Genomic DNA, 22,840 nt, shown 5'->3' with positions numbered 1-22,840 from the left:
TTTCTAATGTATGAGGTCGAGTGAAAGAAAAGTGAGCCTGCCCACCCCGTGCAATAATGGTTCGGTTCATTATCTGCGAGGTATGCGCCTCGCACATGCTTATGTGCGGCCATCACTGTGCCCCGCAGTGATGGCGGCAGCGACCATTGTTTCGTTTTCTCGTCTGCTTCTCTGTACTCACTTGATCCAGCATTAAGTCTTCGAGCGCCATCACAGCTTCGCCGTGGAGACGCCACGCTTTTGCATCGACTGTGGTTGGGCGTTGCCTTTACCAAAGCCTATGCGACACCCCAACTTGTGACACTGTGGCCATGAAAAATCAATTGACCATATTTTGTGCGCCTGCCCGCAGTACAGTCCACAGAGGGAATGCTTTCGCCACGAACTTGACCAGCTGGACGATCAACCGCTATCGGAAAAAAGTATTCTACACTATCAAAGGGACCTAACGTCACAGAAGAAGGCCGTGCAAGTGCTGTTGCGCTTTTTTCGATCTGCCGGCCCTTGCGAACGTCTCTAACTGGAACGCCTTTTGTGTGTGTCTGTCTCCATGTATGCGCGTTTCTTCTTTGTGTTTTTAGCGTTTTCCTCTTTGTCATCTTTCTAACCCCTATCTCCCATCCCCTGTGTAGGGTAGCAAACCGGAGACTGATATCTGGTTAACCTCCCTTCCTTTCCTCTTCATTCTCTCTCTCTCTCTCTCATTTACAAAAGTGACCCGCAGGTGTAAGGATAAATGCTCTTTAATGCTCTTTAATGCGCTCATACACTGGGTTAAACATGGTTGCGTGACGTAGTGGACGCTCCAGAAGTTGAACAGCATGGTGCCGTGAGGTTTTTGACCGCTGAAGGTGTTTCCCAAAAAGAAATTAGTCGCCGTATGGCTGCCGCGTACATTGAACATTGCATTTCATTGGCCACTGTGAGGCGTTGGAGGAAACGGTTCACAGAAGGACGTGAAAGTTGCAAAGACGATCTGAGACCGGGTCAAAGCCATCGTGAAATCACTCCTAATAAAATGGCAAAGGTTGATGAGCTGATGAGACAAGAAATTAAATTATGGGGTTTTACGTGCCAAAACCACTTTCTGATTATGAGGCACGCCGTAGTGGAGGACTCCGGAAATTTCGACCACCTGGGGTTCTTTAACGTGCACCTAAATCTAAGTACACGGGTGTTTTCGCATTTCGCCCCCATCGAAATGCGGCCGCTGTGGCCGGGATTCGATCCCGCGACCTCGTGCTCAGCAGCCTAACACCATAGCCACTGAGGCTCATGAGACAAGAACGGAGGATAAGCATCGATGAACTGGCAGAGCGTCTGAACATCAGTCACGGTTTGGTTCACGGCATAATTCACTAACATCTCGGCTATCGGCTTTTGTGTGCACAATGGATGCCCAAGATTTTGAACCACCGCCAGAAGACGGAGAATTCCGGCGCTGCCTTGACTTATCTGATCTGGTATGACAATGAGGGCGACGACTTCTTGTGTGCAATTGTGATCGGGGCCGAACCATGGTGCCACTATTACGAGCCTGAAACACGACGGCAAAGCTTACAGTGGAAACATTCGAATTCACCACCCCAAAAGAAAGCAAAGGCCGTCATTTCCGCCGGAAAGGTGCTGAATTTTTTTTTTCGATCGTCAGGGGCCATTACTGATAGAATTTGCTAAATCTTGCGCGACTATCAATTTTTTTCCGATATTGTGAAACGCCGCGGTTCGGCTGCGTGTCGCAATCAAGAACAAACTACGTGGAAAATTGTCGAATGGGGTCATCTTGTTCCACGACAATACCCGTCTCCACGTCGCTGATGTGGTTAATACAAAACTGGCAAAGTTCAAGCGGGAAACGCTGCAACATCCGCCATACAGCTCAGACCTGTCGCCTTGCGACTTCCACATTTTGGGGCAACCAAAAAACAGCTCAAGGGAACCAGATTCGTGTCAGACGATGACGTGAAAGAGTCAGTTGCAGACTTTTTGAAGCAGCAACCCAAGGAACTTTATGAGACGGGAATCGCGCGACTCGTTAGTCAATGGGGCAAATGTATAAATGCTCATGGGGGCTACTTTTAAATAAAGTACCCTCTTTGTTATATATTCACATTGGCTCACTTTCATTTGACTCGCCCTCGTATATTTTGCAGAACTCCTGCGTTTCATACGTGCTTTCTATCGCGACTATAATTTCGGTGCAATTACTCACGATACATGACCGGTGACAGCTTCTCCTGCGTAATACATTGGAACAAATGACTTCGTCATTCAGATTTTTCACTGGCCATTGCATATGTACAAGATTGTTAAAAAGAATCTTTAATGACAAAGTTTCATTAACATATTTGTCCTCAACTTGTTCATTTCATGGCCTTTACATTTTGCATTTCACCGGAATGCACTGCTTTGCTGGTTTCAAATTGATGTAGTTCTAAAGATCGTGTGATATTTTCTTTACTTATTAAACATACAAAAATATGGAAGCGTTGCTATCAGTTATGTTGGGCACAATTTTTGGCACATACGAGTACATTATTTTATGAAAAAATACATATATAAGTTGTATTGACAGTGCGTAGCGTTCAAGAATTCCTTTGCAGCATATTTGGCAATGGCAATGCAGTTATTATTCATGTATTTGATTCCTAGACAAATTATAAGAGGAAGCTTTAGCTCGGGCCGAACTCCGACGCGGCCTATTCAAATACATGTAAAACGCAGAAACGCTTTTGTGAGATAACCTCTGGATCGCTTTTAGTAAAATTTGTTGCATTTGAGAGAGAAATTTGAATTCTAGTGTCTGTTGAAAGCGGAATTTTGATTTAGGGCCTCAATTTTGATTAAGATATATTGAAAAATTCGAAAGTTCGAAAAAAATGGCACCACGGCGTTTACAAACTAATAGCTCTGCATCAAGAATACATATCGCGCTTCTGTAAACGCCATCTACTATAACAGGCAAAGCGCACAAATTTGGTGTGTCAATTTGTGTCTTACGTTAATTGGTTACGTTGTGAGCAAGGGTTCTGCAAAAGACGTATTTCCATAATACTTATTTTTTTGAGATTCATGTGTAACATATCAATTTTTTCCGCTGTAGATTAACTACTAGATGCAATTTACAGAATTGTGATATCAATTTTATTGTTGATTTACACAGTTGTAAACTTCATAGTTTAGTTTTCCGAAAATTTTTTATTCTTGCCACTGTTCAATAAAATATTGGCGACCTAAATCGAAAATTCGAAACAAACAGTCACTAGAATTTAAGTTCTTCTTTTAAAGGCGATAAACTTCGCCAAATTTGGTGCAGTGGTAGCGGAGAAAAACGAATTCTCCTTCTAACGTATTTGGATAGGAGCATCCGACCTAAAGTTTCCTCTGAAGGATGAGGCCGAGCTGCAACTTGAGCCCCCCCAGAACGAAATTTCTGGCTACGCTACTGGCGTACGCTGCACCAACAAGAATCGCCGCGCCACTAACATGCCGGACGCCGTTTGCGAGCGGGATGTTTACATCACATGGTTTACAGTCGAGCGCATACAGCGCCGCCTTCTGTCTCGTATTTTGATTGGCTGCGATAAATCGGCCGTTACCTTTTTCAAAGGTAGCAAATGTATATCCGCATTTTATGCGTCGCTCACTCCATAACTACTTCGTTTAGCGCAAAACAACGGACACAAGAAAAGGCGACAGGACAAGGCGCTAGTCTCAACTGACATCATTTTATTGCATCACTCCTTTATAGACAGTAGAAACTAGAGGAACATGCGCAGTGAGCACCGTATGCAGGAACCACCAACATCCGATCACAAGAGCGCACTCATGCGACAGCATCTAAAAAATCATATTCAGCACTGTACAAGTTTAAAGAAGGCACACTAATGCACTGTGACCCTAATGACTGTATGAAGAATGCTTCCGATAACTCTCGGGCGGTCGTATCGCGGCTCTTTTTCAAAATCGTTGTATCACGAAACATGGGTGTGCATTTGCATATCTTGCAATGTTGAGCCAAATGGGAACCTGTGCCTATTGGTATGGATCGCTCATGCTCTCTAAGGCGCTCGTTAACACAGCTGCCTGACTGCCCTACGTACACTTTGCCACATGACAACGGAATCTTATAAACCACACCAACAGTGCAATCTACAAACTTCGCGTGGTTCTTTTCACAGTCTGGTTTTTCATTTGTTTTAGAAATACGGCTGCACAACAATGACAGTTTCTGAGGAGCAGAAAACACTATCGGAATTTGGTATCTAGTGGCGACATTCTCTAGATTGTGAGCCACTCTATGGCAATACGGCACAACTTCAGGCCTCTTTTGTGTACTACAATTATTTTTGTGCCGCTTCCCTTTCAGTTTCTGAAGCAATACCTCTGAGACTGACGTCACCACCACACTTGGGTACCACCACACCAGCTCTGGTTCGCAGAGTGATGGCAAGTGATGGCAAGAGCTTCAATGCACAGTTAAATAGGCTACAGGCTGCGGGATACCCAAGTGTGGTGGTGACGTCAGTCTCAGAGGTATTGCTTCAGAAACTGAAAGGGAAGCGGCACAAAAATAATTGTAGTACACAAAAGAGGCCTGAAGTTGTGCCGTATTGCCATAGAGTGGCTCACAATCTAAAGAATGTCGCCACTAGATACCAAATTCCGATAGTGTTTTCTGCTCCTCAGAAACTGTCATTGTTGTGCGGCCGTATTTCTAAAACAAATAAAAAACCAGACTGTGAAAGGAACCACGCGAAGTTTGTAGATTGCACTGTTGGTGGGGTTTATAAGATTCCGTTGTCATGTGGCAAAGTGTATGTAGGGCAGTCAGGCCGCTGTGTTAACGAGCGCCTTAGAGAGCATGAGTGATCCATACCAATAGGCACAGGTTCCCATTTGGCTCAACATTGCAAGATATGCAAATGCAAACCCATGTTTCGTGATACAACGATTTTGAAAAAGAGCCGCGATACGACCGCCCGAGAGTTGGAAGCATTCTTCATACAGTCATTAGGGTCACAGTGCATTAGTGTGCCTTCTTTAAACTTGTACAGTGCTGAATATGATTTTTTAGATGCTGTCGCATGAGTGCGCTCTTGTGATCGGATGTTGGTGGTTCCTGCATACGGTGCTCACTGCGCATGTTCCTCTAGTTTCTGCTGTCTATAAAGGAGTGATGCAATAAAATGATGTCAGTTGAGAGTAGCGCCTTGTCCTGTCGCCTTTTCTTCTGTCCGTTGTTTTGCGCTAAACGAAGTATTTATGGATCCGCACCAACTAGCCCGCCAACACATTGTGCGTCGCTCACTCCTTTATTTGTCGAGTGCGGTCACGTGGCCCATGTCATGCAATGCGGAGAAGCCTCCACTAAGGCAATGATACAGAGGTTCGCACAGATAAGCGCCTACGGTGATAGCAGCGTGCCGTGCAGTGCATCGCCACAGAGCTTCTGCACGTGGGAGAGTGCACACACAAGCGCTTCTGAAATTGTAACCATTTTTGACGGAGTAGTTCTGCGGAAACCCGCAAGGTGGAGAGAAGTAATGAATAAAGGGAAAATCAGACATCCACCCGTTCGTAGCAAATGCTACAAAGGAAACCCATACGGGTTCCTCGAAAGAAAAGCCTCATAGTTGAAGAAAAATTCGTCCTGGTCCGGGACTCGAACCCGGGACCACCGCCTTTCCGGGGCAGCCGCTCTACCATCTGAGCTAACCAGGCGGCTAGCAGATGGCAGGGCGAAGTCGAATTTGTCGACAACACACGAGGCAAAGGCAAGGTTTGACGTAGTAGTTCTGCGGAAACCCTTTGGGTTTCCTTTGTAGCATTTGCTACGAACGGGTGGATGTCTGATTTTCCCTTTATTCTGTAACCATTTTTGTATGGAATATTTGATAAAGGCTTTTCTTTCTCATTCTTGTTTGCTGACTGCCACATCCGTGTTTTGTTAGGTGCCCTTACTGTGCTGTCCACAGCAAGTTCTGCTAAGATAAACTACCACTGACACATACAAAATTATTCTTTCCAACTCGTTCCAGTGAAAACGAATGCTACGAATGTTCATGTGCACAGCCGAAAACGCTCTGTCCCCTTGAAGCGATGAGCTCCAGAAGGCAGCTAAATCTTTGCATTCGTGAAAGACAGTGTTCATTGCCGAACAAGCCTATCAAGGTCGGCAAAACCATTGATGCGTATTAGAGGTGCGCCTTCTGGTCCGCTCCGAAAAAAAATTTCCATTTCTTGACTACACAACTTTGTACTCCATTTGCTTTCCCTTTTGCCGCGCAGCCCAAAACAATTGTTTGTGAAAGCCTGTTAGATTGTCGCTGAAAAACATGGAAGGGACATATTTGCTTTCACCTTGGGACCGCAATTTCGCACGTGAACTCATCTATTTCCCTTTCAATATTATATTCACAAACCTAACCAGCACGACAGGTGCCCCTTCACGCTTCGCATTCCATGGATGGCTTCCACATCAGAATCATCAAAAGGCACTTCCAGCTTTTGTGCCAAGTCATCGATTGGCGAAAAAAGTACCTCCCTAGGTTTCTGCGGTAAACCGTGAATTTCCAAATCGGGCAACCTACTGTACTGCTCTAACTCGTTCGCTTCCTTTCGAGGAAGTCGCCCAAACTGATGATCAATAAATGTTTTCTCTCTCTCTCTCTCTCTTTCGCAGTTGTAAAATTTCATCTGCCTGTTTAGAGGCAGCAGAGCGCAGTGTTGCTACTTCTGTCTGCAGTTTTTCAATGGTGCCCTGGCGCTTTGCGTCCGAAGCGCGCACCTATTCATACCTTTCCGACAGGAAAGCAATGGAAGATTTGACGTTCTGCACCGATTTGTGAAGCGCATCCACCGTAGTTCTCAGAGCGACGAGCTCATCTACTTTTAGGGCAAGAGAGTTGATCGCATCTTTCAGCGGAAGTAAGGCTTCTATCTTTACTGCTAATTCAGATATTGATGCCGAAACAGGCACTGATTCGTTTTCCGTCAATGCCTGATTGTCCGATAGACAAGCACGGCATTGCCAACTGTCTCGCTTATCAGCTCCTTTGCCCGACACGGTACTCTCAGCGACGCCAGCGCATTTTTTTCCAAAGTGAAAACACTGTTGGCATTCAACGCGGTTAGAAATTTGCCCTCAGCCGGCCGGCAACACTTTCCTACATAAACCACGTACAGTTCTGTTCCATTGTCATCACACAAATCAGAAAGGCAGCAGTCGGCGGCAAGCATGAAGTATTGTGAAAAACAAGAACAGCGAATACTACGCCTTACCCCAGTAGTTAACAAACAAACATGGGGTAAGGGGGTGTAACAAGCACGTGACGCCTCCTCGGGCATATAATCTTCGTCGGCCTGCCAGGCTCGGTAGGCAACATTGGTGACCGCACCAATAAACACCGGCGAGCACAGCTGCTCGAAGGTCAGTCATCGTTCATCACCACCACGGTGGGGAGCGTCTGTCTGTAACGGAGGGTGCCTCGAGCCCTCCCTCGTTCGCGAACCCGGGCGGATCGTGACAACTTCAATCAAACAAAAAGAACGCACACATGAGTTTAACCATATGGCAAACATTCACAACGACCTTACAGTAGCCTTAATTGATGTCTGGCAACAAGTTTGGAAAATGTGGCTTGAGGTCTTTATGCTGGCAAACCAGCGATATAGTGACTGTGTAATGTGTGCTCTAATGTTGTCAATAGTTATTTATGTTGGAACCAAGTAGTCTCTAGCAATAATGATTGTCGCGTGAGTCCAGGAGCTAGCATCATGGTAGTCCAAGACATATCAGTAGAGCCTGGTCTTGCAAACTTTCGACGGTACGAATGTTTGTTTTACATGTGAAGTTTGTTCTTCTTTTCAAGGAAAAGAGGGGACCGGGACAAAAGGCGGTAAGGCCTGACGAGGCCCCGGTACCCATACAGTTGGCAGCAACAATATAAAGGCACACAAAAAATTTACATAGAAGGGGCGACAAATATGTCAAAACAACGCTACAATGCGCACAGTGAAACTTAATTCAGGAAACATGTGCAAGGTAATATGCAAGCATTCAAAGTTATACACGTACAAATACAATGCGTACATGACTGGTGAATAACGACACAAGAAAATACAACTAAAGCATTGTCCGCAATAAAGATAGAGAGAAACATATGTATAAACAAACGGTAGATACATTTTCTTACATTTGAATTTCGCCTCCAATCAAACGTCGTTTCGTGTTTTTCTTGAACACATTTTCTTGAAAACTATGGAGCATGTTTTATTAGAATGTGAAGACACTTACCCAGCGGTCGATCTAGACACCACTGGCCCTCCTTAAAGCACTTGGGTTCAGCAAAAGCAGTGGAAAAGTAGACATGTCAGCAATAGGGGATTGGTGGAAGAAAAGTAAGGAAACGACAGAAAACGCAGACGTACAAAATCAATGTTCACAATAGGGAATCAGAAGATTTGGTTGTGGGAGTTCATAGTGTTTTTTTTTCTTGTTTAACCTAGGTAGGACATTAGGCAGTACAATAGCAAGAGCTTGGTGGCACTACTCACCGCCCCGTTGCAAAGGGGACACTCATAACATCCATCCACCCATCCATCCATCTTCGCAGCGCCCACTGCATCGCACTGCATAGAGTTTCATACAATAAATGTGAGCATAGTGTACTAGAATAATCCTAGTACACTAGAATTATTCTAGTACACTATAATTGTGAGAAACTACATGGCCCACTGGACTAAACAGGAGCCCCATAGGGGGTCAGAAAATTTGATTACCAGAATTCGTCGATGATTTATTTTCTTTTTCTCTTCAAATTTTTAATTTTTTTAACCCAGTTAGGACATTAGGCAGCGCAATATAGCAAGAACTTGGGGGCGCCACCCACCGCCCCACAACAAAGGGGGCACTCATAACATCCATCCATCCAGGTTAAGGAGACAGAGAGGGGCTAGAGTTTCTCACTACATTACCTAGAGGGAAATCTGGCGCTGCTGCGCTGAGGTATGCATGGGAATGCCGGTATATTGTGGATTCGGATTGGCATCGTTCTCGTAGAGACAGGACACCATGAAGACGCGCTTGGCAAGTACCGTCCGTCTGTCACAATGATTCACTTCCCACACGTTCTTCTTCACACGTTCCGTCTGTCACAATGATTCACTTTCTACTAAAGCAGCACGTGAAAAGCTGTTTTAGCTTTATTATTACGCGAAAACATGTTTTGTTTAACTATGAGAACTTGTTATTGTGTGTACGAATACATATGTTACTTAAAACGTATCAGCGGGCCGCTAAAGTTGGAGGACAGACGACAAGGTTCGCGCTCGCTTTGAAACAGTTGGTCGTCTGTTCTTGCTTTTCTTCGCTTGGTCATGCATCGTGCGTGAGTAAAGATGTAATATGCGTGAATGGAAACATTTTATGAAGATTTTACTTTGAGAACGCGTTATTTGCGTAGCCATATCCACGTTTTAGACGAAGCCTCTTACAACACCAGCCAACACGAGCCTCGCAGACACATATACTATAGTGAACTAGAACTAGGGTGGCTAGAAGGGGAGGTGTGAATACCGGTGGCGCTTTCCTTCGGGCGCGCGTGACCCCCTTGCGCACCGATGCCACCAGGGGGAATGTGACGCTGCCGCTCGCGGCGGGGGACTCGTAGCCGTGCTGGCCTGCGCCTCCGCTGTCAGTTGGTCTCGGCGCCCCTTTTGGAGTGTTCCTCGCGACAATCCGTAATTCGAGGGCGAGATGCAGTCGGCAGCGAAAAAGAAGACGGAGCTTTGTGCCCGGATGTGATACTGGGTGCAAGAAAACCTCAGAAAAGATATCTCTTCCGTGCCCCTGCCTGCAAACAAGCATTTGCCAAACGGGATCGAGTGGTCCCAATGGTCAGGCCAGGCTCATTGAAGCTATGACGTCGAGGTTCCCTGCAGAAGTCATGAGGTTATTTTAACATAGTTTATCTCTCAAAATGGTGCATGATTGTTCTCTTTGGTATTTCAGATGGGGCAGCAAGAAAGAGGCCACCCTTGATGAAACTCTTCCGTTGATGAATGGGAGGCTCACTCCAATGGGCTCGGGTTTCTTAGTAACAGTACTTCTGAGGGGCTGACGATGACTATCCATTCAACAAAACACCTTCTAAAGTACCTTACCGACAATGCTGACATCATGTACATGATGACTTCGAAACTGAGCCAAGACCGCCTAGAGCAATGTTTTGGCGTTGTAAGACAAGCGAGTGGGGCAAACAATCATCCTACCCCACCTCAATTCATTCTAGTCATAAGGTGTGTATACGTGCAAGCTTGGTAAATAGTACCAATGTTTTACAGAAGTTGGCATGCTTAAGTAACAAATGTTGCTTGCGCACATCCAGGTGTCTTAGTTTCTAGAACCTCACAAGGAGCCCCAAGGACGGCAATGTGTCGTCGGATGTCCTGGAGTTATCTGTTGGAGAGGTGCTGGTTGAACAAGAAAGCCACAGTGAAGACAGCGTGAAGGCTGTGCCAACAGATGCCGTGCAAGTGGCTGTGGACCACCAAAGTTATGTAGAGCACCGCAGCGACGCACGGCTTAAAGTTTATTACATTGCAGGTTATGGGGCGAGAAGGCGTGTTTTGCCCACACATTGTGAAGACTGCAAAGCAGCATGTCTTAGTGATAAAGGCAATATCCCCAGAGAACTTCCATCAGAGGCAACCAAAGAGTGGCACCTTGAGGGCCTTTTATATCCCTCAGAATCGTTTTATAAGCTGGACAATGCCCTTGAAAACAAACTCACTCGTTTATTCAGTATAACACCCGCCGTGGTTGCTCAGTGGCTATGGTGTTGGGCTGCTGAGCACGAGGTCGTGGGATCGCATCCCGGCCACGGCGGCCGCATTTTGATGGGGGCGAAATGCGAAAACACCCGTGTCCTTAGATCTATGTGCACGTTAACGAATTCCAGGTGGTCAAAAATTCCGGAGCCCTCCACTACGGCGTGCCTCATAATCAGAAAATGGTTTTGGCACGTAGAACCCCATAATTTTTAATTCAGTGTAACACGCTGGCATGCCAAAGCTGTGGCCGAGATTTTGCAGTCAATTGGTTAAACATCAAAGATTGGTTGCCTAGACCATTCTGCTACCCTGACAGCTTCAGTTATACGTTTTTATTGCCTCACAAAGATTCACTTTTTGCTTAAAGGTGTCAATCAGCAGAGCAGTGAGAAGAAACGGAAAACACTGAAACCTTGTGTGTTGTAAATTTTTTTCCTCACTTGTAAATAAACGATTTCATGACCAGATCTGTTGCTTCACCGTCTGCAATCATAGTAAATTGCTTATATGAGCGTCAAAATGACATGCTACAGGTCTGCAAGCGCAGACAAAAAGTGGTTTGTAAACACGTCCAGACGTTATCAGGTAATGTCTGCAGTTTACAGGTCTTACGGCACGCATAGGGTGATTGACTGCTAATCTCGAGGACGACGGTCGCATTTTCAGGGAGGCGATAAGCAAGGCGCCTGTGCGCCGTATGATGTCAAAAAAAAGATTATGGGGTTTTACGTGCCAAAACCACTTTCTGATTATGAGACACGCCGTAGTGGGGGACTCCGGAAATTTGGACCACCTGGCGTTCTTTAACGTGCACCTAAATAAGTACACGGGTGTTTTCGCATTTCGCCACCATCGAAATGCGGCCGCCGTGGCCCGTATGATGTCAGTGCGCGTTAAAGAACCCGAAGTGGTCGAAATTATTTCGAAGCCCCCACTAGCCCCTAACACCCAAAGCCAGCTCACGAAATGCGCACAGACGAAACGCGTTTGAATCTCGATACAGTGCGAACTGGGCCCGTAAAATTTCGCAGGTGTAACGATGTGGGCTGACATAACATTGTTGTCATGATAAAGATTAATTCTTTGACGCTCGCAGAAAGCGCGCGATACCCGAAACGGGCTCACTTTCCCTTCGGTGGTAGAGATGCAGCCGACGCGAGGCTGGCGAGGCGCTCATTTCGGCTGAGTGCTTACCCCGCCTTGGTCAACAGCGCACATGCGTCTCCCCGCAGGCCGGCTGAGGCCGGTGAACAATAGAAGGCAACATCCACGTGACCCTGCGTTCCCGGATGTTGGTTCCCTAAGTTGGTTTCCAACTGTCTCTATGGGGCCACCGAATACCTAGTGTGTCACGTGATTGGGGAGGTTTCAGCTCTGTATTGCTGTAGTGCGTGCAATGACACAGAAACCACGTGCTTCCAAACGCCGCCTACTCCGCTTCGGAATGGCGCACGTCTGTGATCGAGCTGCCATCGGCGATGACGATCGTCGCTGCGAATTTTGCAGCAACCTATTCATACAGAGGAAGAACATGCTGCAACACATCAGGAACGTTCACAAAATGGCCGTGGATGTCAAGAAATTGATGAAATGCGACGTATGTGGCACTTCCCTGCCTACAATGGAGAAGTATTCGGTGCACCAGATCGCTGCGCACAACTTCGAGGCTGACGTGCACCTGGTGTTCCGGAACAGTAAGGGTGAGGAACAGTTTTATTAAATTTATTCTCAGTCATCGTGAGCAAATGACGTTTAAACGCAATATTATATCTTGGACTTTTTTTTAATTTCTTGTTGCGCAGTGTGCTTCCAAAAAGGCATTTGTTTATGCTTTGCGGGCCTTTGTTTTCTCTTTCTCCATCTGTTTCGCGAAGAGCAGCTTTTGCGCAGGTGCCTAATTTATTTCCTTGGGGTATTTTGAAGTTTGTGTCCTCGTTAAATATAATTTGTTTGTTTATCCATCTATAGTATAGTCATGTGTGCGCGCTCCCAGCGATGCGCTACATGACATACGTTTGGCATTGTCTGCTATCCTGCACAGCAACTGGAGTGAAATTTGACGTTTGTACATCTTCTTATTTTTTTTAAGCGACAGGAGTAAGCTGTTCTGCGTTCTGACGTTGCTCTGTGCCACATGCGTGCGTGGCTTAGTCTTCGCCTCAGTGCACGTTGCAATGCGGCAGAGACGCAGAACCGGGACCATACATCAATTTGCGGATGTCGCCGGAATGGTTTCCCAGCGTATTGTGGGCAAGCTCTTTAGCAGTACATTTCATAGAATAGAGCGAAATGTGACGCTCGCGCAACCCCCCCCCCCCGTTTTTTTAACTTAAACGAGAGGAGGAATTTGCTCTGCGTTCTGACGTTGCTCTGCGCTACCTGCGTGCGTGGTGTAGTCTTCGCCTCAGTGCAGGCCGCAATAGGTCCGAATGCAGGCCGACGTAGGGCCAGGACCACACTTGCAATTGCGGCTGTCAGCGGCTTGGTCTCCCGGCGTACTTTGGGAAAATTCTTTACTAGTACCACAGTCCTTCAATTGAAGGACTCTGGTAGTAGATTTCATAAAGTATAGCGAAATTTGACGCACGCGCAATCCTTTTTGCTTTAAGAAGAGTGTGTTAGGAGGCTACTTGGTAAGACATCTTTTTGTGAACGTAAACTGCGCTTGGGAAAAGACACCAACGTACAAGAAGACAGAACGAATGCAGAGTAGCAACTGGTTTATTGAAATCGCACATAATGCTGCCTCTTCGAACCAGGCGCATGCCCAAGCCAGATCATAACCGCGTGACGATGGAACACTCCCTTGCCAAGCCCCTATGTACAGTAAAAAATCAAGCTCTTCTTGAAAAGAAGGAGCTTTTCAAGAAGAAACTGAGAGAAGGGATTCACACTGTTCTGGGGCGTAGCTTCCACCACGTGCTCTCAGTTCGTCTTTGTCTTATCGTAACAGCATTGCTATGAATGTACAGTCTAATTCAATATTGAGGAAGGAGTGAGCATAGATCATGCTTAAGTTTCATATTTGTTTCTTATTAAAACAAAACTAATATGATAAATTTTTTCAAGTTATGGCGCATTGCATTTGAAATTCAATTTTAACATAAATTTGAGCAATATCAAGGGTGACCTCATGACACAGTCGAGTTGAAGGTGAAGGAGTAAAATAAATGCTACATTAGCCCGTGTCCAAAGCCTTCAGAGCGATTACTTTTGTTTGCATCTCTCTCCCAATAGTACTTGTCACTATCTAATGCTATTTTGTGCTTTTATTACAGAATTTCATGAATGGAAAGCAGAAGAAGAGGGTAGCCAAAACTGCTGGTTCATTTTGCCCAGGGACCCCAAAAAGCTGGCCAGTGGAGAAACAAGGATCCCCTATTACTGTAATAGATCAGGCGAGGCAAGGAAAAAGGAAGGTCATAGTGACCGTCGGGAGAAAAGTCAGGGGAGCTGTAGGTCTGGTAAGATATGTCTTTCATTTATTACCGTCACAATGGACAACACTCAGAGTCCGACACCTGAAGGCACCACCATAAAAGTCAGGTATCAAAGAAACCATTATGGTCATAAGCCAGAAATTCAGCACTTGAGAATGAGTGACAAGGAAAAGGCCAGCCTAGCAGAGAACCTAGAAAGGGGTGTGCCCATGAAAACCATTCTAAAGCGAGTAAGAGCATCTGTGGCATCCAAGCTGAGGCCAGTGCACTTGGCAGAGTGCTCAACCCTGCATAACATCAAACAGCAGTTGAACATTGCTGCTCCTGAACATTGTCACACTAATGACGCTATCAGTGTAGACACGTGGGTGCTTGTGATAAAAGAAAAAGGTGAAACACTTGTCCGCCTGTACAAGGCACAATGTGCAGTGGACTCAAGTGGTACATTTCCTTCAGCAGACTTTGCTCTTGTTCTGATGACAGAGCCTCAGAAGGAGCTACTAGGAAAATTGGGCCCTGCAGGTACTGTATGTCTTGACTCCACACATGGAACTACAGAGTACCAGTTTGAGCTGACCACTCTTCTGGTGCTAGATAAAGTAGGATCAGGTGTAGCTATAGCTTATTTCATCTGCAACCGGATGAACGAGCAAACTTTGACAGCATTCTTCAAATATCTGGAGTCGGCCATGGCCAAAAAAGTGGCTGCTAAGACATTGATTTCTGATGATGCGTCGCAATTCTACAAAGCATGGTCCATGGTCATGGGTGCTGCACAACAGAAACTTCTCTGTGCCTGGCATGTGGATAACAATTGGCGTAAGAAGATACTCGAGTGTGTAGAGAAACAGTTAAGGCCACATGTTTACCATAGTGTGTGGCTACTCTTAGAGTTCCTCGCGGAAAAGGCATTTGAAGATTATTTTAGGCAATTCCTTTCTAGTGAGGAAGAAAAACTGAGGGACTTCCTGAAGTACTTCAATGACCACTATGCAGTTAGGCCGCAAGAGTGGGCCTATTGCTTTAGGACTAGAGCAGCTGTCAACACTAACATGCACCTTGAGAGCAAGCACAGGACGTTAAAGCATACTATGCTGGAGAGAAAACAGAATAAGCATGGTGACAAACTAATTTCTGCCCTCATGGACTTGACAAATCATTCTTTAATGAAAAGGGCTATCCAGATGATGAAAGGGGCAAAGGGTAAGAAGCTGAGCAGAATTCAGAAGAACCACAGGTCTGGCAGTGAAATGGCAGCTTGTGCTAAATTAAATGAAGATGGCATATGGACTGTGCCATCTCAGTCTATTAACGGGCTCTCATATAAAGTGTCAAAAGTGGGAGATGGTGCTTGCGGTCCTTTGAGGTGCAAGGAATGCGCAGTGTGTGTGCATACTTATATGTGCACTTGCTATGACCATCTTAAACACTTTACAGTGTGCAAGCACATTCACTGTGTGGTCATCGCTAATCCAACTAGCAGCAACAAGGCCCATGAGAGCTCACCCGAAGAAGCATGTGAGGCAAGTCGGGCATTGCACATTGTACAGAGTATAACAAAGCTGGAAGCAGCCAAAGCAGTGTCAAACTCTGCACTCTTAAGAGCAACAATGGACTCAATCAGACAGGCAATATCAGATAGTAAAGTCTCTGAGGGTGTGGCTGAGAAGGCAAACAATTTGTTTGAGCCAGTTTTCATGCTTGTTGAAAGTGAAAGTGACCCAAAAAGAAAGATACCAGACCATTCAAATGAACCAGCCAACAAAAAAGTTGTGCACCTGTTAAGAATTCACTCTACAAAAAACCCTAGATTGTGGCAGCCATCATCTAGCCTTTCAAGGCCCACTGAAGCTCAAAAGGAAGTCCTTAAATAACAGCTTAGGGACAGCAACATAGAAACTGAAGAGATAACCACGTCTGCAGGGCACGATTACTGGTAACAAGCCTCCAGTGCAGTTAGGAAGAGAGAAGTGGTGCAGTAGTGCTGTGCTGTCATGCCTTATTGAAGCAGGTTGAGGGCTCGCATGTTAACAAATCATGATATGTGGTCTCTGATGATTAGCCCGTCTGTTTTTGTCTGTGGTGTGCAGCCATATGTCACAGCTGGATGGTATGTGTGTTAGGGCACGAGAGATGCCACCATGCTTGTTGTATGAGCTGCTGGTAAGTGTTCTGTGAAAATAGGTACAAATCCAGTGGTCATCTCTGGAATGTGGCAGCTGTTGGATGGTAGTGTGTTAGAGCACGCCTCCATGCTTGTCATATGAACCGCTGGTAAGTATGTCTGTACATAGATGTAAGGAAGTGCATTGGATGGTGTGTAGTGCTTCAGTGTGCAAAAGCCTCCAATGTGTTTTGCTACTTATAAATTTGTGTAAACACTCAGTAGCGCAGTAGTTATGATGTTGCACTGCTGAGCTCGAGCTTGCGGGTTCAATCCCAGCAAAGGTGGCTGCATTTCAGTGGTGGTGAAATGAAAAAAAAAGTGTGTAATTGAATTTAAGTGCACATCACAAAACCCAAGGTGGTCAAAAATAATACTGAGTCCCGCACTGTGGCATGCCTCATAATTCGATCTAGATTTTTGTGTTCCATGTGATGCTCTTATTGCCCATTTGAATAAACTTTTATTTTTCAGATTACCAAAATAGAGGGCATATGCAATGGTATTGTGTGCAGTCTGGATAAGTTGCTCTGGTCATGAGCACTTAATTAAAACTTCTGCATATTTAGCTGCAGCAGACAGTGTCATAATGATTGTAAAGACTATGCAGAAAGCTTTAGGCCACCCTACATATCAGATCAGTTTTATATTGCATCCCTTATGGTGCATCTCTTATTTGAGTAGGCATAATAACAATTGGCAATGCTTCCTTACACATTTAATATTTTTCTTTTTTTTCTTTTAGAATAGCAACCTTGGAAGAATAATCTACAACAGTGCTCCTACCTTCTCTTTCGCTGTCTCCCCATTTCTTTTCTACACTTCAACTTCATTCTACGCACTATTTTATTCTCCTCTTCATCCTACATTGAGGGTGTGGGAAAGTGAGCTAAGTGTGCATAAAGATTGCTGTGCCGAACTTAATTACGGCACTGACGAAGACAAATCTTTGTCAAAGGGTTCACTCCAGCTACATTCTCCCTCCAAACACTGTTTATCACTTCAAGCCTTCATATTCCTGTGAGTTTTTGTCTTGTTTAACAGTTGTAACAGTCATACTATTTATTACAATCAAGAGCCAGCATACATTTAGCACTGCAAAGGGCTGTTTAGAAGACGTGCGAGTTTCTACTTCCCTTATGATAAATACTCCAGACATTCAGTCTCTATTTTATGAAAATCTTTCAAACATTGCCAGTGATGACCACCATATGGGTTAATGTCGGCATGGTACTCAGGCTTTCCCGCAAAAAGAACAGTTATGTTTTGCTCATATCATGTGACTGGCAGTTTCTGCTGTAATTTTTGCACTTGTCAACTGCACTGTGAAGAGTTCATTTCTGTGAATATGTGCTGGCCTCATTCTTCTTGTTCACGCATTTCAGATGTTGTGCTATGAGATGAGGAGGTGTAAAATAAAAACACCGTGTAGATTTCACAATGCCTTTAAGAAACCACGCAAAGCTTGGAGATGAAGCATTACATGCACCTTGAACCAAGTGTCTGGACACAGCGAGTGAAAGTTGTTTTGTCATGAGCGAGGGTGTCGGCGTTACTTGTAACTACCTTTAAATAAAGCTTTGTTTCAACACAGTGGCTCAACTCTGTGTTTCCCCCGGTAAAAAACAAAACCATTGGGATTTTCATGAGCGAGGGTGTCGGTGTTACTTGTAACTACCTTTAAATAAAAGTTTGTTTCAGAACAGTGGCTCAACTCTGTGTTCCCCCGGTAAAAAACAACACCATTGGGATTTCCAATTCGCTTTTTAAACATAATTGACCTATATGAATAAAAAAAAACTTGAGGAATCAAGATATAAGCTTACCATACCATGGAAACACTTGAAACTCCTTTTGAGAAGCTTACTCATACACGAACACACTATAGCAATTATTTTCAATGATATACTCACAATTTGCCGCGTCACCGCGTCAAGTTTCAAGGCAGATTTTTTTTAGACTCCAGGAAGCTATATGCTTAATTCTATTCATTGTTTACTGCATTGCATTTGATTTTCTATAACAAATAAAATTGAATTCTCCATTGATTGCGCCGACGCTCACGTTATAATTGTATGCTATTATTATTGACTAGTCATATATTTTCTTGGGGGCTGCACTGGTGGCGTTCTACGAATTTGCGCCGCGTGTTTGTGCGGGTAAGCTTAAGCGCAGAATTTTTTTAGCGCGTTATGAAAACAATGCACTGGAGGTATTTTAATTAATGCAACAAGCTGTATGAAATATCGGTCAAGGGGTTGGAAACGTCGTTATAGAGAATCCAGACGATTTTCTTTTGCGTGTGTGTATTTGGAGTTGATGCAGTTTTCTTTATTTATTTTGGCTACATTGCGCCAATTGCGCTTCCATAGAATAAGGAAACGCGCTTCCACGCGCTTGCCGACTCGATCGCAAAGGGGCAGCCTGATCAACATCAATATCAGCAGCAATGGCGGATTTGCGCTTGCCATGGCTAGGGTGGCTAGAATGGGGAGGTGTGAAGACCGGCCTCCGGAAGCTGGCCCCAAAACGCGTTCCTGCCACGTGACGGCGCTGCCGGCCGGGGCGCCGTTTAGGGCGCCGTAGTTTCTCGGGGCGTCTGCATACCTCCGAGCGGGAAAATTATTTGGTAGCGCTTAGTTTTTGCGTTTGAATGCGTTAAAATCTGACCAGACTTTTTTCTCTACATTGTAGATGCTGAGAGAATTTAATGATGTTTCGTTGCTCTCATTCCACATGGAAACAGCGAGCATCGACTACGCAGCCGACACAGCGACGGTTTTTGCGACCACCTCTTGCCGAGATTAGCGCGCTTATGCCTTACCGAAAATATAGTTCATAGGAATTGCCGCGCAAGGCCAGCGCATTGGAATAACCTTGAATGTGTCGCCCGCACATAAGTCACATATTGGGATTGTAACATTACTTTAAATGGAGGAAGTTCATGCAATATATCAGCATTGTGGTGAAGAAATTCTAGAAAGTACAAAGCGCTTGCGACTTAATACATGTCTATTGGAAATAACACAGTTATTGCATAACATCACATTTTTACAAAACGCAGGGCTTAACCTTCTTGGCTTTGTTGGGGATGACACACTGATTTAAGCTTTTGAGGAAAAAGTGAATACGTGTTATACAATAAAACCTAGACACCGATCCTGTTAGATCAGCGGAATGCCTCCTGCAGCCAATCTGTGGCACATTGGCTGCTAGAAACAAGAAATTTTTCACAACTTTTGCGTGCAGTCGCGTAGTGCTAAATGCACGAGTGAACCTGTCCTCGAGTGTCTGAATGAGGTTGTATAGACATGCTGAGGGGTACAGAAGCCCCCCCCCCCCGCCCCCCGAGACGCGGTCCCGTATGACAACAGCAGAAGTCGGTCGAGAATACAAAGCTTGGACCATCTGCTGAAAACCCACACTAAAACCAGCCTCTTCCAGAACACGGAAAAGGTGCCTATGGCTAATGATGTCGAAAGCCTTTTCCTGATCGAAGGAGCGAAGAATACCGGGTAGTTTCCTGGTATTTCCCTCCAGGAGAAGGTCCCTCACTGCTAAACCGTGAAGCTGAGTAGAGCGCCCCTGGACAATACATGCCCGGTATGGACCCAAAACAGTGCTGAGCACTGGTGTGAGTCACGTACACAGACACTTTTCTATGAGCTTATAATCACAGTTCAGAAGCGTGATTGGACGCCATGCTCTCAGATCGGAGCTCCTCGACTCGTCCTTACAAAGGAGAGTGATTAGCCCCTCTCGATGAGACGCTAAGTCCCTTCACCGAGTAGCCTTTTCACCAGTGATATGAACGGCCTCACTAACAGTGTCCAAAATTTAACATAAAGTTCGAATGTCAGACCATCGGATCCTGGACTGCGATTACGCTTCATAGACTTCAAGGCCGAAAATAGCTCGTCCTCATCTATGGCTGAGTCGCACGCTTGTGGCGGCTCAGCTGGTGAACCAAACGGAAAGACAGCTGGAGAGGCAACTGGAGAGGCACACAAGGTCATGTAAAACTGCCTCGCCAGTGCAAGAACTCCATCTGGTGAGTCGACTATGCTACCATCACTTGGATCTATTAGGGAAAAGAGAGTTGTGTTCTTCCTTGAAAGATGCCTACGTAGGACGTTTCTGCTGCACCACGCTTCCATTTCCCACAGCTCTGCTCAGGCTGTGGCCCTAAAGCCGTCCCAGCGTCGCTGCAGGAGAATACGAAGTTTCTTTCGGAGTGAGGCCAGAGCCGAAGCAACACCAGGCCCGCCGGACAGTGGCCTCGAGAGCAGGAGGATCGCGTCGGAGGCGATTTTAATCTCCCCACGCTCCTCGTGCGTTCGACGCTTGCCCCAAGACCTGAAGCACTCACGCACTCTGACCTTCACGTCATCCCATTCTGTGCCACTTAGATTCGCTGTGTTGTGAAGCGATCGAAATTTAGGAAACACGAGAAAAATACAGCTGCACTATACCGACCACGAGAGTTACTTGGCACTGCACCGTGGCCTACCAGACTGACAAGCTCACGGCGCCTCCGCGCTAGCCACCCTACCCGCGCCCCCGACGGAAGCGCCAAATTTTACCCCAGTGGGAGGAACGCGTAGCGGGGCCTCCCTAGACAATGGCGGCGGCGCCGCGGTCTTCACACCTTCCAATTCTAGCCACCCTACCATGGCGCTTGCAAAGTTTTCAATAGTTTTCGCCTTTTAAGTGATGCTTTTGCTATTTTAACGTGTGGAGGTTCATTGTACGTCTGTTTTTTCAAGTTTGGCATGTGTTTTAACACATGTGAAGGTGTACACATGTGAAGGTGAAAGTGTATCCTTCTTCAGCGGATATTTGTACAAGACCCTGTTCACCGTCTATCAGGTAAGATGAGTACGTATGCTACACGCAATCGTAGTGCTTCACTAAGCCACAGTGCACTACAAAGTTAAGCATGAGTGGTGCACAAAATTCACAAGTTCTTAGTATTGCCAAGAACAACCATTGCTTGGTGAAGTTCTCACAGGCGTTGTAGAAGTTGTTGGGCGCGGCAGTGCTGAACGTAGCGTTAGCGGCTTAAATCGTGTTTTTTACTAGTAACAACGTGTCACTATTTCATGTTATTGGCGGCGTCTCCAGGACACCAAATCGGTAACGGGGACACCAGAGCTAGAACGCGGACTGGTCCATGGGTTGGGGCTCGCCGAGGCCTGCGCGTGCCAGTAGTATATCTACGATGTCTAGGCTGTGTGTAAGTCGTACTTTCCGAATTTTCTGACGCATTTTAAGATCAGCTGTCCGCTTTCGCGGACAAGGATGGAGTCAGGGTGGTCCGTGAGTTGGAGCAACATAACCTGCTTCCAGTTTAGGACCGCCCTGCTTCCAGTTTTGATCCCTCCGCTGCCCCTTGGGTACCCTGCCGCCTCCTTGATTATATTCTAATGCTCTCCTGAGGCCTCTGTTTGCCGGTTACATGTGCCCTCCTTGAGCAGTACTCACTACAACACCAGTCAGAACCTTGCCCATTGGTTTACCTATGTGTGGCCGCAAATATCTGAAACTTAATGCCAGTGCAACAGGTTTGTTGGCAAGGGTGTCAGATCGTTGCTTTGTGTTGAATCGGCCTTTTCTCAATTCTTAAGAATTTAATTGGAATGCACCTGACCAGTGCTGCTCTGTGGTGCTTGCCACCAGTCCCTTGGACAGGGGAGACATATGAGAATCCCTGTGCATACACTTTATATGCAGTGGTGTGACCGCTTCCTTTGGGAAACTACCACGTTAGCGATATTGTGAACGCAATGTGACTTTCCTTCATCTTCCTCATCCGTACGTAGTGTGTGTCGCTTCTTCCTCGCCATAGCTCTAGCTCGGCAAGAATAAAGCGGTTCCTTAGAAGTGGTGGAGGTGCTGGGGTTCTGCATACCAAGGACGTATAAGGTAACAGTGTTTGTGCCTTTAATATGTTGCATTCGATCATTTTGAGACGTGGTGGTGTTCATGCGTTAGCACAGTGCAAGGACATCCACAATGTAAGAGGTACATCATTCTCGAATTTTATACTCTCTCCGGGCTTTTCTCGCGACCTCAGCACAAGTAGTGGGAGCATCAAAAAACTGACAAAGCTGCTGCATGAATGTTGCCCAGTCAGAAAGATCTGGCTCTTGGATCAAAGCCAATTTTTTTTTTACATTGTAGAGGCAGACGGGCATGCTGTGAAGTTTCTAAGAACTGTCCCACCATTGCTGACTCTGTTGTACATTTATCAAACCACTTGATTCTCACCAAGCTCAAGCTATGGTGACAAAGATGCGCCACGTGCTTTACAGTCATATATTGCACTCGCAATTCATCTGTTATGCCAGTTTGCCGAAATGAGCATGCACAGCAGTGACGAATTCACTATGCGTGCACA

General features: G+C 45.7%; 1 protein-coding gene across 1 annotated transcript; it reads left to right on the top strand.

The window, feature by feature from the left end:
• Positions 1–12,266: 12,266 nt before the first annotated feature.
• On the top strand, positions 12,267–17,490 carry LOC142591625 (uncharacterized). The gene is made up of 3 exons (XM_075703923.1): positions 12,267–12,536; positions 14,115–15,712; positions 17,485–17,490. The coding sequence occupies exons 1-3, from the start codon at positions 12,281–12,283 to the stop codon at positions 17,488–17,490; spliced, it is 1,860 nt and encodes a 619-aa protein (XP_075560038.1). The 5' UTR covers positions 12,267–12,280.
• Positions 17,491–22,840: the final 5,350 nt, after the last annotated feature.

Source organism: Dermacentor variabilis, chromosome 8 (assembly GCF_050947875.1).
Source record: "Dermacentor variabilis isolate Ectoservices chromosome 8, ASM5094787v1, whole genome shotgun sequence".
Classification (NCBI taxonomy): domain Eukaryota; kingdom Metazoa; phylum Arthropoda; class Arachnida; order Ixodida; family Ixodidae; genus Dermacentor; species Dermacentor variabilis.
The sequence above is the reverse complement of the archived record's forward strand: the minus strand, read 5'-3'. Positions and strand labels throughout refer to the sequence as shown.